Source organism: Aotus nancymaae, unplaced genomic scaffold (genome assembly GCF_030222135.1).
Source record: "Aotus nancymaae isolate 86718 unplaced genomic scaffold, 86718_ANA_hifiasm-v0.15.2.pri h1tg000010l, whole genome shotgun sequence".
Lineage (NCBI taxonomy): Eukaryota > Metazoa > Chordata > Mammalia > Primates > Aotidae > Aotus > Aotus nancymaae.
The window spans coordinates 65,944,844-65,970,867 of NW_026988421.1; the positions used below are offsets into that span (position 1 = coordinate 65,944,844).

Consider the following 26,024-nt stretch of genomic DNA (forward strand, 5'->3'; position numbering starts at 1 on the left):
TGGGTGGGGACACAGCCAAACTGTATCACCTCTATTAATTTTTAAAGACAAAATAATTATATTGAATGAATTTATTGATAATTTTGTTGAACAGTTAATATAAGGACATCCCATATTATATTTCAGCTTTCATAAACTATAAATGTTTACATCTTACATTTTTTATGCTTTCAACTTAATTTGCTTCTCTTATTTTTAATGTCATTTTTGTATGTTTGTTTAATACCACATTAATATCTTTATAAGCTAAATAATTGTAATATTATAAGGTTTATTAATTTCTTCTACTGATAGTTACTATAATTTACCTAACCATTTCTTTGTTTTTTGGATGTTCATATTTTTAGTTTTACCTTATTATATATTATGGTAGTATGAACAGCTTTTGGCAATTCTCCCTCCCTCCCTCCCTCCCTCCTTTCCTCTCTTCCTCTCTTCCTTCCTCTCTTCCTCCCTCCCTCCCTCCTTCCCTCCCTCCTTCCCTCCTTTCCTCTCTTCCTCTCTTCCTTCCTTCCTCTCTTCCTCCCTCCCTCCCTCCCTTCCTCTTTTCCTTCCTTTCTTTTCTTTCTTCTTTGTTTTGTTTGTTTTTGAGACAGGGTCTTACTCTGTCACCCAGGCTGGAGTGCAATGGCTTGATCTCAGCTCACTGCAACCTCTACCTTCCATGCTCAAGCAATTCTCCTATCTCAGCCTCCTGAGGTGCTGGGATTACAGGCATGTGCCACTATGCCTGGCTTATTTTTCTATTTTTGGTAGAGTTGGAGTTTTGCCATTTTGGCCAGACTGGTCTCAATCTCCTGGCCTCAAGCAATCCTCCCACCTGGGCCTCCCAAAATGCTGAGATACAGACATGAGCCACTATGCCGGCCCAAAAGAGTTCTTTCACTAACACTTTATGATTATGTCAGCTTTTCATATCCCTACTAATGCTGAATGTTGTAATTTATACATTCAACGTATTTAATGTGAAGAAATGTTTGTATGTGTTCGACTACTAGTAAGAGAGGTTGGTTACTTTTCAACATTTATCATTGTTTCTTATCTGAAAATTAATGTTTTTATTTCTCTTTTGAATGAACACTTTATTTTTGATAAAAATACCCCATTTCATATTAAACATTTCTTCTCCTTTTCTTTTTATTATACTTAAAGTTTTTGTTAATTTTTTTATATAGAAAAGCTTCAAATTTTTAATATAATTACATTTATTCTTTGTGTTTGCTTCTGTGAACTTGAAAGTCTTATCCAGAAATTTGATAAGTGCTGAATTCAGTTTCCCTCTAGCATTTTATTTAAATAACATTCCCTCTTTTAACGTCATTTTTCAAACATTATTAGTTCTATGTCCTTTATTAATTTGGGCTTGGGAAATAGGATTGTGGTCGAAAAATGGATCAGGTACTGTCCTTTCAATTCTGTCAAGCTTTTGATTGATGTGTTTTTATGCCCACCCTGCTCAGACAAAGAATGTCAACCTACGTAAGAAGGAATGAATATATTACTGAAATTCCCCATACTTTATTTTCTGTGGAAAAAGTCATATAAGGAAAATATGTAGAAGTTTCCCATAAAATGTAATGATATGATAAATTTTCATCTTAAACAACTTTTAGTCTTGCCACAGTACAATTAGTTCACTAAAGATAAGTGTTTCTTGGTTTGTTACTTGGCTGCTTAGGAGTTCCTTTTCCTTCTTATGATTTTCTTCTGTCCTATATTTCTTTTCTAACACCATCCAACTGGTTTTCCAAACTAGCAACCTCAGAATTATCCCTCTTCTACTTCTACTTCTTTATCATATCCTGTGTCTTCAACTTCAGAATGATTACTTAGTTTGGTCTCATCTCTCTATCCTCTCTTTCGTATGAGCTATTCTAAAGGCAGGTGGTCTGCTTCTCTTTACTCTGTCTTCCAGTGTTATCATCATTTTTTAAAAGTCTGCTTTTCGCACTGTTGCTAAACAGAATTTAATAATTTCTAGTAGCCTTCAGAATAATGTCTATACTTATGAGCTTGATAGTTACCTTTTCTTTGTCCGCTTTTACTGCTTTGATTTTGACTTGCATTTTAGTCTATGTTTAACTGGTTTTTCTGAATATGTCATGTTTATTGTTTTTCCCTCAACCCTGAATATTTTTTTCTCCCTTAACTGTCAAATTTCAATTCAGATGTTAAACTTTCCCTGGCTCTTTCATTCAGAATCACTTCCTTATCTGCTCTTGCTTTTTATTCAGCTTTGTTCTATATATAGTTCTTTTAAAATAATTGTATAGAAAATTGCTATGTTCTTTTATTATAAAATGAAGTTGATTTTTCACTACAAAACAGTTTATGTGCTTATTGCACAATCTAAACAGATATACAAAGGAGCCATAATTGCTCCTAATTTGGCGATAACTACTGTTAATACCTTGGTTGTATTCTTCCAGCTTATTTTCAGTAGACATGTATATTGGATAATTTTGTTTACACAAAAAAGGATTATATTGTGCATAAAATTTGTAAATTAACATTTCTCTATTGAAATAACATGGAAAATACCTATCAATAGACATAAATATATTTTAAATCTGTAACATTTAAAAATCTTTAACACTTTAGTAGAAGCAACACACTCACATAGTAAAACTAAATCAAAGTGGAAAATTAAACACTTATTTGAAGATTTCTAGTTTTGGGAAATTGACTTATTCTGCTATTCATTAGGATTTCTCAGGGCAAAATTCAGAACAAGACTAAGTTTTTCCATTTCCACTACTATTATTTATCCTCTATTCATACTATTGTAGAGATTGTATTTTCTGTACTAACACAAGAAAGGGTAGGAAAAAATTGTTGTTATTCACAAATGACAATTATGTTTAATTTATTTAAAACATAGATAAATCATCGGAGTTAATTAGATATTAGAAACTTGGCTAGAAAAATTGATACAAAGAATGTTTCTAAATGTCAGCCACAAATAAAAATTAAGTTTAAACAATATAGTAGTAGTAAAACATAGGAAGTATGAAGTAGTGATCATAATAAAAGATGAACAGACTTTGTGGCAAACATTGTGAATCTTTGAGAGATCCTATAATCATGGAGTTGATGATTTAATATTGGAAATAGATCACTTTTCCCAGCATAGATATAGAGAATTAGTGTAATCAGTGTTAAAATCCTAACAAGTTAGTTTTTGGAGTTTGACAACTAGTTGTAAATTTTTATGGACTTGAAAGAACCAAGAATAGCCAAAGCATTCATAAAGAACAATGGGATAAGGACACTTGCAGAGTGTGTGTGTGTGTATGTGTGTGTTTTTATATATATATATTATATATGAGATATGTATAAGATAATGGGGTTTCTAAGTCAGTCAGTGTTTTTTTTCTTAACCTGGGTAGTGGTTACACAGATGTTCGCTTTTAAAAATTTGCACATTTATTTTACTTACCCTAAAAAAAATTTATAAAAAAACAAAAATAAATTATAAACACTAGTTTTAAAAAAATTTTTTCATATTGACTCTGTAGAGATGCAAATATTGTTAACAGTTAATGTTTTTAGGGGCCTTACTCCATGGTGTAATCCTAGCACTTTGGGAGGCTGAGGTGGGAGGATTGCTTGAGCTCAGGAGTTTGAGACCACCCCGGGCAACATGGTGAAACGTGTCTCTACAAAAACAAAAAATACAAAAAAAAATTAGCCAAGTGTGGTGGCACATACCTATACTCCCAGCTATTTGGGGGACTGAGGCAGGAGGATCACTTGAGCTCAGGAAGGGGAGGCTGTATTGAGCTATGTTTGCGTCACTGCACTCCAGCCTGGGTAATGAAGATTCTGTCTCCAAAAAATAACAAAACAAAGCAAAATAAATAAATAAATAAATAAATAAATGAATAAATAAATAAAAGTTAATGTTTTTAGCTCACCTTTATAAATCTAAATAATAAAGTTGTGCTTATTTTTTGAATTAACAAATTTATATGATGTCTGCGAACTCTATTCTGGAAGATGAACAATGTAGTGCACTTACACTATTTTGCCTTTTTATTCTTTCTTACGTTTGTTTGCTGTAGTTTGATTTTTTATTGATTCACTTTATGACTTCAACAATATATTTAAAACATTTTTAAAAACTTGATTTGAAACATTTGAGATATTTATGGAGTTTTCTCCATGAAAGGGAGAATTTTGCATGCAGTAATATATGATGGGCACTTTTGACTTCTTTATGGTTTCCTTTTTCAAAGTCATACACCACTCTCCTTTTAACCTTATTCCATCTGTTTTCTGTTTTTTTTGGGTCGAGAGGTTGGCACATCTCCTTAGTAATTTTTCTCCACATAGGATAAAGGATTATTAAATATCACTTTGCCTTATTAACCTGGTAGTTTGAGCGCATATTGAATTCTAGTTTCAAATATTTTCCCCCTTCTCAGCATAGAATACAGTACTCCATTATTTTTTTTTAGCATCCCATATTCTTTGAAAAGTTTAGTGTTAGTCTGATTTTTATTCCTTTTAAGCTAATTAATATTTCTCACTTTGTATGCTTTTAGGGTTTCATATTAATATGAGAGATTAAACAAGATGTGTCCAAGTATAGGTCTTAGTCCCTAATCCCTTGTAAAACTGCTTGATGTTTGGAAAAATCTGAAGATATTTATCTTTCACCTTTTTTTTTCCCTAACATTTCTTTCTTACCCTTCATAATCTCTATTTTCTGTTTCTGTATTTCCTGTTAGATAGATTTTGGATCACCTAATCAATTCTCCGCACCTTTTAATTTTTATTTCATATTTTTAATCTCTTATATTTTCTATCTAGTTTTTTGGTATTTTTTTAAAATTTCAACTTTTCTCTTTTTATCTTAGTTTTTACCCAGGCACATTTTGATTACTCAGGTAATCTATCCAACTATTGATTTTTCAAAAAATTTTCAATAACTATTAAGTTAGTGTATAGAAACTGTGTCATTCTCTAGCTGCATCTTTTCATATAATTAGATAGGTCTGTTTGTGGCATCTTTCTTTCCTTGCTTTACAGGCAGTGCTGTTATACTTTCGTTTATTTTTTATATCTAAAACATATTTTTTGACCTTTAGTAAAACATGCAAGAGGAAGTGAACATATGCTTCATTATCTCTTTTGAAGTGTAAGGTCTTATAATTTTTATACTTCTTGAACTGATTCCAAGGGTAACATTAAGTGAAATTTTGTTTAGTTTCTATAGAAAATCTCTTAGTTGTCTAGAATGAGGAGAAATAGACACTGATTTCTGTATGTTTGTAGTAACAAGTAATTTTGAGACTGGGATTCTGATTTTAACTTAACCAGTTTGCCACATGTGACCTCCATTTGGCAATCTATTATTATTATTTTTACTTTCTGTTTAGTTTAATGGCTAATTGTGGACAGTCTATTTTAAATTCTTAAATTCTTATAGTTATACACTTATGGAAAACATTTCTTAAATGTGAAAATTTTGCATTTTTGTTATATGGTATTTTAATTCATTTATTCAACATAAATAATTTAAAATTTTTCACTATTTGTGTTTTAATGCTCTTATTATCAGAAAATTTACATTGTGGCAACTCACATAAGGTAGCTTACTTTTTTCTACTATGATTTCCTTATAGGTTTGATGAACTTGTGAAAAAATTCAAAGTTGAATATCATGCTGGTGGCTCTACCCAGAATTCAATTAAAGTGGCTCAGGTTGGTTAATTATTTTAAAAGTTAAAAGGATTCAAAATGATTCTAGACCTGTGTCTATTTTGTAAAATTGTTTCTGTTTGTATAGTGTTGCTGTAGAATAGTTTTGTTCATTTTGAATTGGGATTTTAGTATTTATTGCACAGCTAATTAAAAGTTATTTTAATTGGTATTTTTTTGGTTATTGATAAGCTGGAACTTTTAATATGTTTATTGTTCATTTGCATTTTTACTTAAATTACTTGTTTCCTGTACTATCATTTTATAATTTTTCGTATTTTATGGATTTGTCAATTCTTCATATTTTATAGACAGTATTCTTTTTATTTTATAAGTGGAAAGTATTTATTCCTTGTTACGTGTACACTAACTTATGTGCCTTTAGTTCTTAATGTAACTTTCAAAGTCTTTAACATAATTAAACTTTATGGCTTCTTTGTTTCCTTCATGTCCTCCTTAGAAAGGACGTTTCTGCCACAAGACAGTACAAATTGCTCTGTATTATATATAGATATCTGTATACATAAATATACATACATAGATTCATACCTAAATATCTGTATATAGACATATATGTTGGTTGATATGTATATGCATCTATATATCTATACCGGTGTATATCTTTTGTGAATCCATGTATCTGTCTCTATTCCCATATCTTCCAATGAGTAATTGAATAAACCCATTTAGACATATACTCTTTGAGTTAACAGCTTAACCTAATCTTGATTGAGAGAGTTTAATCTTCGTTTTACATATCTCTAGTTCTTACCTCTGCAGTTTGAAGCTAGCTCAGAATTCTGCTCATTGCAATCATATGTCAGTTCTGCTACACTAGATTCCTTTTTTCTTTTTTATTGATTGATGTTTTCCCTTTGAATTCTAATTAACTTCAAGAACTGGAAAAGTGGAAAATTGACAAAATCCAGAATGATTTCTTTTCAAGTAACTCTTAGTTGATTTAGACATATAGTATGATTATTCCACATACTTCCAAGCTCAAATTTAATCGTAGTTTAAAAATATTTTGTAAAAATGACTCTTTAAAATGGTCATTAATATGAAGTGGTTTGAGTCTTTGTATTGTCAATTGATTTGTATTGTTTTTGGTAAAACATCCTGGTGGCCACTTTATGAGCTTCCAGAGTAATAGAAAAAGTATGATTTACCACTGGGCACAGTGGCTCATGCCTTTCATCCCAGCACTTTGGGATGCTGAGGTGGGCGGATCAGTTGAGGTCAGAAGGTCGAGACTAGCCTGGCCAACATGGTGAAACCCGGTGTCTAATAAAAAAATATGAAAATGAGCCATGTGTGGTGGCATATGACTGTAATCCCAGCTACTTGTGAGGTTGAGGCTGGAGAATCACTTGAACCCGGCCAGCAGAGGTTTCAGTGAGCCAAGATTGTGCCACTGCACTCCAGCCTGGGCAACGGAGTGAGACTCTATCTCCAAAAAAATAAAAAAGAATGATTTACTAAAGCCTCCATTTATCAAGGCACATTTTGCTATCTTTTTAGTCTTTTCTCCTCCTAGAACTGGAGATGATACGGTTAGGCTTTGTGTCCCCACCCAAATCTCATCTTGAATTGTAATCTCATCTTGAATTGTAATCTCATCTTGAATTGTAATCCCCATAATCCCCTCATGCCAATGGAGTGAACAGGTGGAGGTAGTTGAATCATGGGGGCAGTTTCCTTCATGCTGTTCTCATGATAGTGAGTTTTCACAAGATCTGATGCCTTTATAAGTAGGGCTCTTACCCCTTTGCTTGGCACTTCTCCTTCTTGCTGCCTTGTGAAGAAGATTCTTTTCTTCTCCTTTGTCTTCTGTCATGATTGTAAATTTCCAGAGGCCTTTCCAGACATGCTCAGGCAGTTCTTTACAGTAGTGTGAAAATGGACTAATATGGGGAGGCGATTGGCTGTCCACTAATAAATTGTCTCCTTTCTTGGGGATCTTCAGTTTCTGTCTTCTAAAAGTTTATTAATTATATAATTAAGTTCTCCCTCAGCTTTCCAACATCAGCTTTCTCCCTGATACTGGTCTCATAATAAAACAGTCATTGCCTACTTTTGTTTTTTTGTACTTTTTAAAATATTTCATATGCATTCTAACAATGTATTCTAGTAGTGGTTTATTTATTTCTGTCTTTAACAAGGTAATGAAAGGAATTTGAGGGCTGGGTGCGGTGGCTCACACCTGTAATCTCGGCACTTTGCGAGGCCGAGGCGGGCGGATCATGAGGTCAAGAGATCAAGACCATCCTGACCAACATGGTGAAATCCTGTCTCTACTATACAAAAATTAGCTGAACGTAGTGGCACATGCCTGTAGTTCCAGCTACTTGGGAGGCTGAGGCAAGAGAATTGCTTGAATCCGGGAGGCGGAGGTTGCAATGATCTGAGATCACACCGCTGTGCTCCAGCCTGGCAACAGAGCGAGACTCTATCTCAAAAAAAAAAAAAAAAAGGAATTTGAGGTTTTGGGTAATTCATTCTGTCTAATCTTACTAAGAATCATACTTTCACTTATCAAGTGATATGGCAAATTATGTCAACAGGAAATTGTTTCCAAAACTCTTAGGTATTTTGATTTGTCAAATCATATTCTTGAAGATTTTAATGAAACCATGGACAACAAAAACAAATATTGTTGATGTCTTGTCCAAATACAATTCTAGATTTATTTGATACACAGTACAGATGTAAATTTTAGTAAATTTCATTTGGTCTAATCTTCTTACTAACGAAAGTGAAAAGTTCTTATCTGCTCAATGTCCTGCACAGTGTGTATCTAACGCTGCTAAGAAAAGGGGTATGAGTTGCTTGTTTGATAATTGATGCTTTCTTAATGAACACTTTTGGTTACTTTGTTAGCTTTTAAAAAATTTGTAGAAGCACTTACTGTGATTTTTGACTTGAAAGAAATGGAAGAAGGCTGGACCTTGTGGCTCATACCTGTAATCCCAGCATTTTGAGAGGCTAAGGCAGGAGGGTCACTGAGTCCAGTAGTTTTGAGACCAGCCTGGGCAACATAGTGAGACCCTGTCTCCACAAGAAGAAAAATAAATGGAATAAAATAACCTCCTTGAATATGTGCCTGAAAAGTGGCTATTATTGTTGCTGGACATAGATGCCCAACAGTACAATATTAACAAAATATGGGACCAAAGATATGCCCTTCTCTGATCTGGCAGTACATTGAGGATGAGAATGGAAAAAAAGATTACGGTAAAACAAACGTGTATGCTTTATCTGTTTTTAAAGAGGCCACAAGTAGCTAGAAAAAACACATACCAAAAAACTCCAAATAATTTTATTTATTTATTTATTTATTTATTTATTTATTTATTTATTTGAGACAGAGACTCTTGCTCTGTTGCCTAGGCTGGAATGGAGTGGTGTGATCATAGCTTATTCCAGCCTTGAACTGCTGGGCTCAAAGGATCCTCCTTCCTCCATCTTCTGAGTAGCTAGGACTATAGGGACATCCTGCCATACCTGGCTAATTTATTTGTTATAGAGACAGGGTCTCTGTATGTTTCCCAGATTGGTCTTGAACTTCTGGCCTCAAGTGATCCTTCTGCCTTGGCCTCCCAAAGCGCTAGGATTATAGTTGTGAACCATTTCACCTGGCCCAAATGGCTCATTTTTATATATATAAAGAGTGCTTCAGAACTCAAATTAAAAAGTCATAGAAAAAAACCAATGAAGTTAAATAAAACTTTTTTTCAGTTTCTTTACTAAAACTGTAACTTTTAGGAATTCCAGTTTTGACAGCACAAATTCAAATTCAGGTGTTTTAAAATCATTTCTGAAAGAAAGATAAAATTTAACATAGGATGATAGTCAATGTCTTTCAGAGTGTTCTAAAGTGATGGACATTTTGAACACTGATAAGCCTATATAATGAATCTATAAACACAAGGAATACGACTGCTAAGGAGCTGGAATGCCAAAACAATGCATTTAGCTAAAAGGTAAATGGATATTTTTATAGAACTATAAACTAATTCCTATATCTAAACACCTATTATTGATTGTATTTAGAATCCTAAGTATTTTATGTTTACATGCTTTTGTTGAGACGATGTTTAGCTTAATGTCATCACATTGGACTGACACCAAGAATGTGGGCTTGATGCATCAGAGCTGTAAGTCACAGTGGATTTTACATTTGACTGTATTAAGTTTTACCACACATACAAGAAGGATGACCTAATGGCTCTAGTCAAGTATAGAAAGGAAACATAAAAGTAAAATGATTTTATTATTTCATAGGCCAAAAGAAGCATAACATTGTTCTTTTTAATTAAATATTGGTAAAATATTTAATCCATCTGTAGTTATATTATTCTTTTAAAAAGTCTAACACTGGATGTATCTTAAGAAAACACAGTATGGCCTATAAAAAATCATGTAGTAAAGAATTAAGAAAAGTTAAATTGCTGTATTTATTGTAACAAAAGAAACAATAGAAATATTGTTATATTATCTCACATATTATTTGTTGAATTTATCCTACTGTTAATTACTACTTATTGCCACTACCAGCTATTCCTGTTATTTTATTTAAATAATACCATTCATGTGACAGAAGTAAATAGTACAGAATAATATATGATTATGAATAAGTTCAATATTTGTTTCCTAGGGCAGTGTTAACAATTTCAGAGACTAGGTGGCTTAAACAACAAAGATTTATTTTCGCACAGTGTTGCAGTCCCAGATCAAAGTGTTGACACCTTGATTCCTTCAGAGGCCTCACTTCTTGGCCTGCAGATGGCTACCCTCTTGCTGCCTCTTTGTATGGTGGTCTCTGTGTACATATGTACCCCTAGAGTCGCTCTGTGTTCCCTAATGTCTTCTTATAAGGACACCAGTGAGATTGGATTAGAGCCTACCTTACTTCCATCATTAATTTAATTACCTTGTTAAAGACCCTGTCTTCAAATATAGTCACATTGTGAGATACTGGAGTTTAGGGCTTCAACATATGAATAGTGGCAGGAGGGTCTGTGGAGGGGTGTTTATAGTTCAGCCCATAACAACTATGTGTTTTTAAATTTTTTTTATCTGAGTAACAAAATATGAGTAAGTTAATTTTTGGTTATTTTTTGATTCCTTCTTTCTTTTCTTTCCAGTATATGTTTTAGTTACTTTTGTTATTTACCATTTAAATTACAATTAACATTCAAACTCATAACAACCTAGTTTGAATAGTACCAACATAGTTTCAATAGTATACAAACACTTTGCTCCTTTACATCTCCATCTTCTTCTTTTATATTGTTACTCTCATTGATTACATCTTTGTATATTGCATGCCCATTAACATAGATTTGTAATTATTGTTTTATTCATTTACCTTTTAAATCATATAAGAATAAAAGTAATTACAAACCAAAAGTTCAATGATACTGACATTTACATTTACCTATATAGTTACTTTTACCAGAGTTCTTTACTTCTTCATATGGCTTGTGGTTACTATCAAATGTCCTTTCATTTCAGCCAGAAGGACTCATTAGCATTTTGCATAGGGCAGGTCTATTAACAAACTGTCCTAGCTGTTGTTTATCTGGGATGTCTCAAATAGCCCCTTTATTATAGGATAGTTTTGTTGGATATAGAATTGTTGGTTAACAGTGCTTTTGTTTTAGTATATTAAATATGTCATCTCACTGCTTTTTGGCCTACATGGTTTCTGATGAAAATCAGTTCTTAATCTTATTGAGAATCCTTACTTGTGACCAGTTGCTTTTCTCTCACTGATTTCAAAATTCTTTCCCTGTCTTTGTCTTTCAGCAGTTTCACTATAATGTGTCTTGGTCTGAATATTTTTATGTTTATCTTGCTTAGAGCTTATTAAGTTCATGCTTCAGGTTCATGCTTAGATGTGTAGATTCATGTATTTCATCAAAGTTGGGAAGTTTTGGAAGTTCATGCTTCAGGTTCATGCTTGGATGTGTAGATTCATGTATTTCATCAAAGTTGGGAAGCTTCTGTTATTTTCTTCCTGTTTTCTTTCTGGCATTCTCATAATATGTTGGTCTGCAATGATCGTTCAATGATAAGGCTTCTAGTTAGATAAGATAGAAAAAAACACTATGGTGAGTAACTAAACAAAGCAGAAATAGAATCCTGCTGTTCTAGCTAGTAACCTCAGCTTGCTATTTTTACTGGAGATTTTTCTCTCATCCTGAGAGACTTCAATTTTTACTTCTCTAAGTGTTAGAGATTTTGAGTAGTGTTTCACATGCTTTCTCTACTTCTTACTCTCTTCAATTTGGAAATAATTGTAGGTTGTCAAAGAGAGTGTCGAATATGCATCACTTTAAATACAGTTATCAGTAAATGGACTCTTTCATTCATGCTTCCCAGGGATGACAGTTTTCCATGGTGCCTAGATACTTTTTTGTTCCTTGGAGATTTATAGTATTATGTGACTTACTGAATTTTTCAAAAGCTTAATGGTGAGCTACATGAAGTATTTCTATTTGTTTTGTTATAAATTCACTTGTTTTTAAGTTTCCTGCAATTTAATTTATCTATAGTATTTTTAAATTTATTTTAAAAAATGCCATCTTGGGGTATATCCTGGGCATCTTAAAAATTTTAAATACTTTCTTATTCTTTGTTAACTGGGATATAAGCAGGTCATCATTTGAATTATTTTTTTTCCCTGTAATTATCATAACATTGAGGCTGTATGGATTTTTTTTTTTTTTTTTTTGAGACAGAGTCTCACTCTGCCACCCAGGCTAGAGTGCAGTAGTGTGATCACAGCTCTCTACATCCTTGACCTCCTGGGCTCAAAGAATTCTTCTTCCTCAGCCTCCTGAGTAGTTGGGACTATAGGTGCACACCACCAAACCTGCCTAATTTTTAACTTTAAAAAAAAAAAATCTCTCTTTGTAGAGATGGGATTTTGCCATATTACCCACACTGGTCTCCAACTCCTGGGCTCAAATAATCCTCAAGACATTTAGCTTGGTCTTCTCTTGAGCAGATTTTTATTTCTGTCTTATAATTTCTAATATGCTTTTATGTTTATTGACTTACATTCAGTCTTCCAGTTTTTCATATCTCTTCCAGTTAGATAAGCCTCCATGTTTGTATTTAACTTCCAGTAAAATTTTAACCATGTTGTTGTGTCATTTTTTAATTAAAGTTTGAGAGGACTGCCTAAATGCCAATGTGTTTATCTTTTATACATCTCAGGGGGATGCTTTTAATTGTTTTCTTGATGTAAACCATCACATAATAAACTAGTGTTCATAATTGTATTTTAAAGATTTCCAAAATCCTGTGTAAAATTAGTTTTTAAAAACATTAAAGAAGTTTCAGGAATTATGTTTGAATGAAATACAAACATATTAAACTCAAAATTGTAAAGCTAGCATTTCAAGAACTACCAGTTGGTGTAACATTAATTGCATTATAGTATTTAGAAGTTAAAATTGATTTAAGTCAAAGGCCTCATGTTGTTTATTTATTTTGAGATCTTTTTTGAAAAAAAGTTAATTTTTAAAGTTTTTTCATATTAAATTTGTTTGTGACCTATTTTACCTAGAAAAGCTAGTTAGAGGTTAACAGGTTTTAATGAGACATACTTATGCGCATTGGAACAGTCCAGATGTAAATTTAAAAAGAAGAAATGACATTAAAGTGATAAAGAGAATTCTCTGCTTAAATACTTTCACCTGGAGCAGTTGTAAAAATGTCAGTAGCACAACTGTATTTATAATTATAGCAGGATGTGGCAGATGGTGATGCAACACAGTCTTGTCAATTCTTTGTGTCATTTAAGAAAGTAGTAAGTACTAATTCTGCCAATTTAATGACTAGTGAATAATTTTAAATAACATAGACCCTAAAAATAAGGTTGACTATTCAAATCGTGATACTTCCATATAGTTTTTAAAGTTTAAATATGAATTAATATTCTTCTTTGTTTGCCTTTCTGATCTCTTTCCCTTTCAAATTAGGTTGTAAAGTTTTTGTAGCTAAAATAAGATGAAGGAAGCAGTGGCTTTCTGTCCTCAATTATATTTTTGAAGTGTTTGTGAAATAATTCTAACTTAGATCAGATTCTTTAATGTAAAGAAAAATCAGTATTTCATTTTTTCCTTCCTCCCTTATCTTCCTCTCTCCTTCCCTTGCCTCTCTCCTTTCCTCTCCTCTCTTCTTCCCTTTACCTCTCCTCTCCCCTTCCCTTCTTTCTCCTCTTCCTCCCTTCCTCTCATCCCCTTCCCTTCTCCTCCTACCCTTCCCCTTCCTTTCCCTCTTCTTTCTTCCTACCTTGTTTTATGCATTATATTAAGAAATTGTTTTACTACTATTAATGATAACATGCTTTCAGTTCTGTCTCAGTAGTTATGGTTGTGCTCTGCAGTTGTCCGATATAAATCTACACATATCGCATGTATCCACTTCATAAAAGAATGACATATCTCTACTCTTGTGGGCCTAATGTCATGCATTTTTCCTGGGTATGACCTTAAACGTGGGTACAATTTGAAATTGTGTTTTTCTGTCCAAAAGCAAAACAAATAAAGCTTCAGTAAGAAATAGTACAAGCAATAGGACCTAATTTCATCAAGGGGATAAAAGTCTATTGCTTTTAATTCTATTTTGAAATTGGAATTCAGAAACTTTTTTTTATCCTATGGATGGTATATTCATTTATTCGAAATGAAAATTAAACTCAGACTTTTCTGAGAGTTTCATTTGTTAATTGGTTGACAAGGATGGTCTTTGCCATTTTAATTATACAGTGGTATTGTCAGCTACCATTTTTTTTGAAAGCAAAGAAACTTTATGTCTTTTTCTCTCTCTTCTTTTTTTTTTGAGACGGAGTCTCACTCTGTTGCCAGGCTAGAGTGCAGTCGCATTATCTCGGCTCACTGCAACCTCCGCCTCCCTGGTTCAAGTGATTCTCCTATCTCAGCCTCCCAACTAGCTGAGACTACAGGCATGCACCACCATGCCCAGCTAATTTTTGTATTTTTAGGAGAGATGAGGTTTCACCATGTTGGCCAGGATGTCTCCATCTCTTGGCCTCCTGATCCACCCGTCTCGGCCTCCCAAAGTGCTGGGAGCCACTGTGCCCAGCCAAAGAAAATATTTAATTGTATTGATTTTCTAACTTACATTTGAATTAATGCTACTACTCAGGAAGTTGAGATGGGAGGATCACTTGAGGCCAGGAGTTTGAGGCTGCAGTATGCTATGATTGTGCCTGTGAATAGCCATTGTATTCTAGCCTGGGCAACACAGTGGGGCCCTGTCTCTTGAAAAAAAAATCTATGAAATGCTTTTCAGGTAAACTGCTGTAACCAACATAGGATTAATATTTGAAATATGTGATGAAGTAAAAAATATTGGGAAACTGAAAAGTAAAATTTCTGCGAAACATTTATGTATTAATACATGTGTCATGTGCCTTTAATGATAAAAAATTTTATATAGAACACTTCTTTAAATTATTTGAAATAGATAATTTTCCCTTTTTAAAACTTATGGATTTAATTCTACCTTAAGGAAAGCTTTAGTATATGTGAAAAATCAGTCACTAATACTGTAGTCAGTGTTGTAATTTTTTAAAGCAGGAACTGTCTATTCCTAGCCATCTCTTTTAAGTTCTTAAGGGATGAATCTTAACTTTGTAGCAGCAATGGCTACAAATAATGTAAAGTGCTCAGAAGATGTACAAAGCTTCTGATTTGACAGGGCTTATGGAGAGGCTATATATAGGTAGAGAAGCAAATTCTTCTTTTAGACTCTTTTACAGATCATTAAACCTGGCCTCTAAGAAGTTGTGGCATATTTACAATTTACCTCTCACGTTCTCCTATCTTTGGGATTACTTAAAAATTTTTTAATGATATTACTAAATTTATAGGAAACATGTTAGAAAATTGAAAAATAAAGAAAACAATGATGGTAACCTTTCATTTTACTTAAATTGTGTGTGAGAGTATGTGTGTTTACATAATTTCAATTTTATGTCCATTTGAAAGAAAAGTCATTTTGCTTTGTGTTTTAAGGTACACTCAGTTGACATCATAGTTTCGCAGAGCCACCAAATGCAGTCTTAATGTACAAAGAGTGTTCCAAATCAGGGAAAATAAGCTACATTTTCTAAGTGTAGTGCATAGTTCTGGGAACCATATTTTTGGAGGTACATGACAAACTTCTTACTTGCTCTGTATGACCGTAGGTAAGTTTACTCAGTTGTTCTGTGCTTCACTTTGCTCATTTATATACTGTAAATTGAAGATGTGAATAATATATAATAGTATGTAAAGTACGAGCACATAAAAGAATTATTATATAGATATTATTAGATTTCACCATCATCATTAAAGTTTTTGTTGTTTAATAAGTACTTTTTAAATTATTATTTTATTTTAAAATAGAGGCAAGGTTTTGCTATATTGTCCAGGCTGGTCTTGAACTCCTGGGCTCAAGCAGTCTACCCACTTTGGCCTTCCAAAGTGCTGGGATTACAGGTGTGAGCCACTGTGCCTGGCCTAATTTTTCATTATTTTCACAAAGTATTTACAAAGTAGGTGATACACATTGATGAATTGCTTTGGAAAAGCCAGCTGCAAAAACAGTCCTAAATTAGTATTCCCTGATATTTCTAAAGCTATTTTTGGTTATATATTCCTTACTGCTGCTCTGCCTGTTGTGACAGAATCACAGTATTATGGGTTGGATTTTAGAGGTCAACAAATGTTTTATCTTTGATTGAAGTGTATGTTGCCATTTCGTAAAGTGAAATATCTCAGGACTCTTCTTTTTCTTTTCTTCTTCCTCTTTTTTTTTTTTTGAGACAGAGCCTTGCTCTGTTGCTCAAGCTAGAGTACAATGGCACGATCTTGGCTCACTGAAACCTCTGCCTCCCAGTTTCAAGCAATTCTCCTGCCTCAGCCTCCCAAGTAGCTGGGGTTACAGGTGCCTGCCACCACATCCAGCTAATTTTTTTGTATTTTAATAGAGATGAGTTTCACTTTGTTGGTCAGGCTGGTCTCAAACTCCTGACCTCGGCCTCCCAAAGTGCTGGGATTACAGGAATGAGCCACTGCACATGACCATATCTTAGCACTCTTTTGTCAGTTTGTCTTTCACAGAATTTAAAGATTCTACAGAATCTTTTGGTTTTAATTTCATAATATTATTAATATTATTATTATTATTTTTTATTACTCTTTGTGGAGCAAGGCAGCTCAGAGGCAGTGAACCAAGAGTTGGCCTATTTTTCATTTTAGTTTTTGATTGGGTCTTGCTTGGTTGCTCAGGCTGTAGTGCAGGGGCACAATCACAGCTTATTTCAGCCTTGAACTCCTGGTCTCAAGGATCCTTGTGCCTCAGCCCCTCAAATACCTAGGACTACAGACATGAACCCCCACACCCAGCTAATTAAAAAATTTTTTGTGTGAATGGCAGATATGGGATCTTACTTTGTTTCCCAGGCTGGTTTGAAATGCCTGACCTCAAGTAATCCTCCTGCCCCTGCCTCCCAAAGCACTAGAATTGCCCACATGAGTCACTGCATCTGGCCCATTTTGATTCTTTAAAAGCATGTTCACAAGTTCTTTAATACTCCTCCATTGAAAAGGTGGAGCCTAATTTCCCTACTCTTGAATATGGCCCAGACTTAGCAACTTGCTTCTAACAAGTAGAATGTATGTAATGATGGTCTGCTATTTCTGAGGCTAGATCATTAAAGGCATCATTACTTCTACATTATTTTTTCTTGGGATACCCATAATGGGGAATTCATCTGCTGTGTCTTGAGGATACTCAGTCAGCCTATGAAGAGACCCACATGGGCAGGAACATAAGCCTTCCAGCAGCAACCAGCACTAATATGCTGGCCATGTAAGTGAGCCAGCCCCAGTCAAATCATCAGATTACTGGATCCTTGCCTTACTTAACTGACTACAGCCTGATGAGATACCCCAAGAGAGAACTGTGGCTCCCAATTACTGACTCACCAAAACTACGTGAGATAGTATTTCTTATTTATAACCACCATGTTTTGAAGCAACAATGACTATTAAAATAACAGGATAAGGGCTAGGCGCGGTGGCTCACGCCTGTAATCCCAGCACTTTGGGAGGCCGAGGCGGGTGGATCACGAGGTCAAGAGATCGAGACCATCCTGGTCAACATGGTGAAACCCCGTCTCTACTAAAAATACAAAAAATTAGCTGGGCATGGTGGTGCGTGCCTGTAATCCCAGCTACTCAGGAGGCTGAGGCAGGAGAATTGCCTGAACCCAGGAGGCGGAGGTTGCGGTGAGCTGAGATCGCGCCATTGCACTCCAGCCTGGGTAACAAGAGCGAAACTCCATCTCAAAAAAAAATAATAATAAAATAACTTTCAGACATTGTTTTTAATTCTTGTTTTCTGTAGTCCCTGTACCTTCCTACTCCCAATTTATATTTCTAGTTTCTATTTGAACTTTTTTTGGTTTTCATTTCTTTTATACATAATTGTTTTGAGCTATTGGAATAATTTAATGCCAGAAATTATGTAGCTAATATTTTACACCAGTATTGTAACCAGTATACTGATATAAAAGTACAAAATAAACTACTCTGGCTATGTTTTGCTTCTTATAGATGGAAGGAAATGGCTAAAATTTAATTTTATATACCACAATGTGTTTTGGAAGTTTTGTATAATGCTTTGGGTTTTGAAAACCTCTTTTGATATTTTTTTCTCACAAACATGATACTCTTAAGTAAAATGGAGTGATTTATGATTAATACAAATAATCAAGATTGTGCAAGTTATTTTACTTAAATTGAAATAGCAAGGCCAGAATAATTTAATTATGTTTTCCAGAAGACAAACAAAATAGAATCAGTGACAATACTAGTAAACATTAGTCTGCATTTTTCTATTTCTTTTTTTCTTTCTTTCTTTTTTTTTTTTTTAAAGATGGAGTTTTGCTTTGTTGCCCAGGCTGGCTTGCAGTGGTGTGATCTCAGCTTACTGCAACTTCCGCCTCCTGGGTTCAGATGATTCTCCTGCCTCAGGCCTCCTGAGAAGCTGGGATACAGGCACCTGCCACCACACTCAGCTAATTTTTTTGTATTTTTAGTAGAGATGAGGGTTCATTATGTTGGCCAGGTTTGTCTTGAACTCCTGACCTCAGGTGATCCACCTGCCTTGGCCTCCCAAAGTGCAAGGATTACAGGTGTGAGCCACCAGGCCTGGCCAACATTTCTGTTTCTTTAACTTTGTATCATTTGCTGTAGTTAGCTGGTTTGTATTTCTTGAATCAGTCCTCTCTCTCTCTCTCTCTGTCTCTCTCTCTCTCTTTCTCTCTTTCTTTCTCTCTCTGTCTCCCTCTCTCCCTCTGTCTCTCTGTCTGCTTTGCTCTGTCACCCAGGCTGAAATTGAGTGTTGTCATCTTGGCTCACTGCAAACTCTGCCTCCTGGGTTCAAGCAATCCTCCTGCCTCAGCCTCCCAAGTAGCTGGGATTACAGGCTCCTGCCACCATGCCCAAGTAATTTTTTAAAAAAAATTTTTAATAGAGACAGTGTTTCACCCTGTTGACCAGGCTGGTCTTAAACTCCTGACCTCACATGATCCACCCACCTAGGTCTCACAAAATGCTGGGATTTCAGCCATGGGCCACTGTGCCAAGACAAATTTTCCTTTATTGGTCACATATTTTGCTAATGTAAAATGTTATTATTTGATTAGTAATATCAAGATGATGCTCTCTTAAAAGTTGGTGATAATTCAGATGAGAGGTGTATGTACTTATGAAAGACCCTGAAATGATTGCATATTTTTTATTTCTGTACAACGTTTACTCACATTTGTATGTCTAGTATTTTTTAAGCCATAGCACAAAGAACTGTATTATGATGGTGAGACTATAAAAAGGTAAATTTAGAGAAAGCTTCCAGATCTGCTCTAGAATTTATTACCATCTGGTCTCTTTGGAGACTACTATAATTATTCATGGGAATATTTTCAACATATAAAAGCATGGTTTGTGTATTGGCAGAAAGTAAAAAGTACCAGTGGTTTAAACCATATGTAGCTTTTTTAGCGTTAGGCAAGGGAAATGAACTGAAGACCTAATTGAGAGTCATCAGTAGTGATGCAGTTTGTCTCAATTTTGTCAGAATCTGTTCATAATGAACAAAATATTGTACAACAAGAAAAACTGAAGGTATTAGAAATACAACTCCATGTGAAGAGTATTACTTTATCTTAATTTAAGCAATGAAGTGTAAGATGGTATCAGCTAAGTATTTGTGTAAATCTCTGAAATAACATAAGGAATATATGTCAAATTTTGATGACTTTTAAAAATGAAAACACTTATGTTAAAATAATTTTAGGCTTGAACACTGGAAGAATGCCTTATTAAGGTTATTTTTCTTAAATTGAATATAAATGTATTATTTTAGATGTGCCATGGACTTATTACTATTCCTCTTAAGAAGTAGAAATATTTTACAGTCTTTCTTAAGCTTAAATTGATTTTGTAGAAAAAGGATAAAAAGCTAAATATCTTTTCACTTTCCATTCTAAGAGCCAGTTGGAGAGAGGTCTATAAAAAATGAGATGACAAATCAAAAAATTGAAATCATCTATTGTTTCAGCTATTTTAAAAGAAAAATGCCTAGTGGGCTGGGAATACACAGGAAATTTAAATTTGTGATTGAGAATATGAAATGTATTTGTGGTTTTAAAAAAGAAATACCAGCATGTCACATTAAAAATATGACATCTACAGTATTGTACAGTTAACAGGAAAATATATTACATCAGGGGGTATGTTGTACTTTAGAGAGCTGGTACAGGGATACGAATGAGAAGTATAACGCTATAAAAGGCATGAGCATTAATAATCCAGTCAGAGAGAAGAATTTTGCTGCCTCCCATGTAACTTAAAACAGATGTTCCATTCTATTAGAACTTTACTAAAATGAGTGTTTAGATCACTAGTCAATAGGAGAAATATGAACAATGGCAGTTTAATAATTTTGAGGGTTTATCTTATTTGTGAGTTAATATTGATGATGGGGAGGGTGAAGGAATGCCTACCAAATGTTTTATTTTTGATATCTTGATTTAGAGAGCTGAAAGGCAGCAGTAAACTATACTAATTTTTAATTCATTGTTTTGCAGATTTAATCTATTTTCTTTCTCAAAAACTGTTGTAAGAAATAAAATATTTAGAAATTTTAAGTTCTGATTTAATATTTGAATACATGTTGAAGCATATCTGAAAGTATAATTAATTAACTTTAAATGAATGCTGTAAACATTAAGTAGCTGGCAACTGAAAGTAGACGTATGCAGAAAAGGACACCAGGGATGGTACCACAGGGTCCTGGGTATATTTTTGTTTTTTTAGGGAAGATTTACTTTTTTCTTCAGTATTTTTTCCATTTTAAAAATTAAGTTATTTATATACAAAAAAATTGATCATTGTAGTGTATTTTTCTATAAGTTATGACACATGCACACAGTCTTGTAACCAGTATCAGAAATAAGATAGAGAATAGTTTCATCACCCCAGAACTTTCTCTGTGTCCCCTTTGTAGTCATCCTTTCACCCACTTCAGCCCTTAGCAATCCCTGCTCCGTTTTTGTTGACAGAGACAGTTATCTTCACTTGCTTGTGACGACTCTAAGGCCCTTTTTCCTGGGACATTTCTCAGGGTTATATATGTAGTTGATAAACTTGAGACATGAGATAACATCTCTTCCCAAAGAGCAAGCTTAGTTATTGTTTGCTATAAAATTGGTGGATTCCCCAAGTTCAGTGCTTCTCATTTGTCAGTGTAAACTCACTACATGCATAGCATCTATCTGAGCACCCCCAAAGGACTTGGGCATGAGGGGAACTGATTCAAATATGCTGATGTTCTTCTGCTTTGTCGTAAGTAATGAAGTGTTTTTCCTTTAACCAGAGTCTTGTGTCTTCTGCTTGCATTCATGAATTAGTAAGAGGCTTTTGTGTTAGCTTTTATTAAACAGGGTAAAATTAAATCTCATTCTCCATAATTTTCTGTTTGTATAGTTTTGCCTTTTCCAGTGACTTGTATTGAAGGTTCTTGCTTCTGGCCAACAACCTATGACTGATGTTTTAGGTCCAATCATAAGGCATTTACAGAGTTTTCCTGGCACTCCAGAGCAGACTTGGTACAAAGCTCTTATAGGGGAGTTGCAGTCAACCCAGCCATGCTCTTACACATAGCTGCATTCCTAGCCCAGGTGCCTTCATTGAGAGGCCTCTTAATCTGGAGCTTTTGGGGAGGGTTTCCTTAAATGTCTCTGGCAAGACTTTATTGGGGAAAAGGGGAAGACCCTTAACAACTGTTTCTCAACTGTTACTTGTACTTTTCTGTTTCTAACCCTTCCCTCTCCAGGCTTCACTCAACTTCTAGGTCTGTAAAACTTCCGGAGTCTTTTATTGGGGGTTCCCTTTGGCAGTGATGCAACCCTCACATCTGTGCTGGTCTATGTGACCTGTGACCAATGTGCCATCCCACAAGGGAAAATGGAAAGGGGAGTAGCTGGCACGTTCTCCAGTTTAGCCTCTTATACTATCATAGTAAGTGATTGCAGACTTCTTTTTTGTTTGCTTGTTGCCATTGGCTGTACCAAAACTTGGCAGCCCAGCTCGCTCCAGCTCTCCTGAGGTACTGATACACACAAATGGAATCATGTTGTGCATAGCCTTTGAATCTTTCTTCACTTGACGTTAAGTTCATCTTAGATTCATCCATTTTGCTGTTTTAAAATTTTAATGGCTGAGTTGTTTTTTAATGGTCAATAATTTTAAAATTTTAATGGCTGAGTTGTTTTCCACCATTGTGATGTACTGCACCTTGTGTCTCTATCTACTTTAGAGGAATATTTGAATCATTTCTGGTGATTATGAATAAAGCTGCTAAAAATATTTATTTATACATTTTTGTGTTAGCATAAATTTTCATTTCACTAAGTGTATTATCAAACTCCTTTCCAAAGTGGCTGTGCCATTTCACATTCCCACTAGTAATGTATGAGAAGTCTAGTGGTTCTGCATCCTTTCAGCACTTGGTATTGTCAGTTTTTGTTACTATCAATTATAAGGAGGAGAGGAGCATCTCATTGTTGCTACTTCCCTAACTGTGTGAAGCACATTTTATATGCTTATTTGCTATCTGTATATGTTCTTTGAAGAAGTGTCTGTTCAAACTATTTGCCTTTTTAAAAAAATTGTGTTTATTTTTGTAACGGAGTTTTGAGAATTCTTTATCAGTTCTGCAGACAAGACTTTTATCCGATATGGGATTTGCTAATATTTTCTCCTAGTTCGTGGCTTGTGTTTTCATTTTCCTAATAATATCTTTCCATGAGCAGAAGTTCTTACAAATTTATGTGCTTTTAAAATGAATTATGCTTTTGTGTCCTGTAAGAACTCTTTGCCTAATCCAAAGTCAGAAAGATTTTCTTCTATATTTTCTACTAGAAATTTCGTAGTTTTACTTTTTACATGTAGGTCTGTTATCCATTTTAAGTTAATTTTTTGTATATCGGGTGAGGTCTGTAACAGTTTTTAAAAATTGTTTTATGCTTTGACATATGGATATCCAATTGTTCCATTACCCTTTCCTGAAGTCTATTTAAATCTCTTTAATTACCTTTGTACTTTTTTTATAAATCAATTATATGGTTTTATATCTATATTCCATATTCTGTTTCATTGATCTGTATGTCTCTTCTTACTCCAGTATCATACTTCTCTGATTACTGTAGCTTAATATGTTTGGTTTTTTGCTGTCTAATCATGGAGGTTGAAATTATTGCATTTTACAGGTCGATATTTGTTGTAGTTGTAGACATCTGTAATTTTGCACTGTTAATTTTAATGTAATGGACATACTCAAAATTAGGTTTTCAGTATGCAGGGGAAATGCTGTTAATTTACAACTGAAGAGAGTTATGAAATAATAATAAATAGAAAAACAGAGAAAGGAAAGTACAGTCGTCCCTTGGTGCCCATAAGGGATTGGTTCTAGGACCCTCTGGATACCAAGTCCCTTAAGTGGCATAATATTTGCACATAACCTATGCATATCCTCCCATATACTTTAAATAACCTCTAGATGACTTATAATACCTAATACACAGTAAATGCTAAACAAATACTTGTTATACTGTATTGTTTATGGAATAATGACAAGAAAAAAGTCTGTGCATGCTCAGCATAGAATCAGCAACTATCCATTCCCCACTTCCAAGTATTTTTAATCTGCTGTTGACTGGTCTACAGATGCAGAACCCATGGATATGGTGGGCCTACTGTATATACATCTTACTTATTGTCACTACCTTTTGCTTCCAGTTTTTTTTTAATGAGAGTTATTTTGTTGTGGTGGGTGGTTTAACATACATAGGTTTTGCCAGCAGCAGATCCTGAAGCAAGGATTTTAGCACAAAGCCTACTTTGGAGATATATGTAACAGGCAAGAACTGATGCAAGGAAACCAAGGCAGCAATGAAGACTTACTAATTAAATTACCACAATAGGTTGCTGGAGCTTTATCTTCTGGGATAATTCTGGGAAAGTCAATGTCAAATTTAGTTTCGGGATTAATTCAACTGAAGCGTGAGAGTGAGTATATTTCCTGTTACTGGTTGTGAACTGCCATCCAGAGGACAGTGCACCTACCTGGTGGTGCTATGGTGGGCATAGTAGCGTTCAGCCATTCATAGGAAAACCCTGAGACATAAAGAGGAGGATACTGGCTGTTAGAAGTAATTTGGAGTGGTGGGAAAGGGTTAGGTCCAAAGGATATTGTAGGGGCACTGACAATATCTGACACATACCTTGTTAATTTTAAGTGCCTTTCCTGGGTTATCAAAATAAATAGCTTTAATCAAATCATCTCTATAATGCCATTTCTAAGTAAATTAAATTTTCTATACTTACATTTCTCTACTTTTTATTACTACAGCTAGCTTCATTAGCTTTTTGTATATTAATATCTGTTGTCCTACTATTAGCTGTAAGAGCTTACTAACTGTGAACTTCAAGATATTATTGTCTATTCCCTCTTCAGATCATGTTTTTTGTTTTGTTTTGTGTTTTTGTTTTTTGAGATGGAGTCTTGGTGGTACACACCTGTAATCCTAGCTATTCAGGAGAGTGAGGCAGAATTGCTAGAACCTGGGAGGTGGATGCAGTGAGCTGAGATTACGCCATTGCACTCCAGCCTGGGCGACAGAGCGAGACTCTGTCTCAAAAAAAAAAAAAAAATTAAAGAAAAATATTCCATATGACTCAGCAGTCATATTCCTGAGTATTTAACATAGAGAAATGGAAATTTATGTATATGTAAAAACTTGCTACACAAATATTTACATCAGCTTAATTTGTAATTGCCTCAAACTGGAAATGATCCAGATAACCTTCAACAGGTGACTAGATAAACAAACTGTGATATATCTATCCAATGGAATACTAAGCTTTATAAGCTTTATAAAAGAATAAATTACTGGTACAGTCATCAGTTTCCATCAATCTCAGGGGCATCACACTGAGTAAAAAAAATGGTAATCTCAAAATGTTACATACTGTATATTTCCAATTATATAGTATTACTGAAATGAAAAATAATTAGTCTTGGAGGGCCGGGCGTGGTGGCTCACGCCTATAATCCCAGCACTTTGGGAGGCCAAGGCGGGTGGATCACAAGGTCAAGAGATCGAGACCATCCTGGTCAACATGGTGAAACCCTGTCTCTACTAAAAATACAAAAAATTAGCTGGGCATGGTGGTGTGTGCCTGTAATCCCAGCTACTCAGGAGGCTGAGGCAGGAGAATTGCCTGAACCCAGGAGGCGGAGGTTGTGGTGAGCCGAGATCGCGCCATTGCACTCCAACCTGGGTAACAAGAGCGAAACTCTGTCTCAAAAAAAAAAAAAAAAATTAGTCTTGGAAAAATGACCCATTGATGTCATGTGGGAGAAGGGAATGGATATGACTATAAGGGAGTTTCAGGAGAGGGCTTTTTTTGTGGTGATGGAATAGTTCTGTGTCTTAATTGTGCTGGTGAATGTTTACAGCTGATAAGATTTTATAGAATAGTACACACACACTAAGAAGAATGCATGTAATGTTTACTTTTGGGAGTATTTTTTTTAAATTTCTTTTAAGAGACAGTGTCTTGTTCCATTTACCAGGCTGGAGTGCAGTGGCACAGTCATTGCTCACTGCAGCCTCAAACACCTGGGCTGCAGGAATCCTCCTGCTTCAGCCTCCCAAGTAGCTA

General features: G+C 34.5%; 1 protein-coding gene across 2 annotated transcripts in view; it reads left to right on the top strand.

Annotated features, from left to right (window-relative positions):
* ADK (adenosine kinase) overlaps positions 1 to 26,024 on the top strand; it is a 561,731-nt gene that overhangs the window by 167,062 nt on the left and 368,645 nt on the right. For both annotated transcript variants that reach the window (XM_012460167.2, XM_012460168.2), the window contains exon 4: positions 5,631 to 5,709. In XM_012460167.2, coding sequence (XP_012315590.1) covers positions 5,631 to 5,709 — 79 coding nt within the window. The remainder of the gene's footprint in view (positions 1 to 5,630; positions 5,710 to 26,024) is intronic.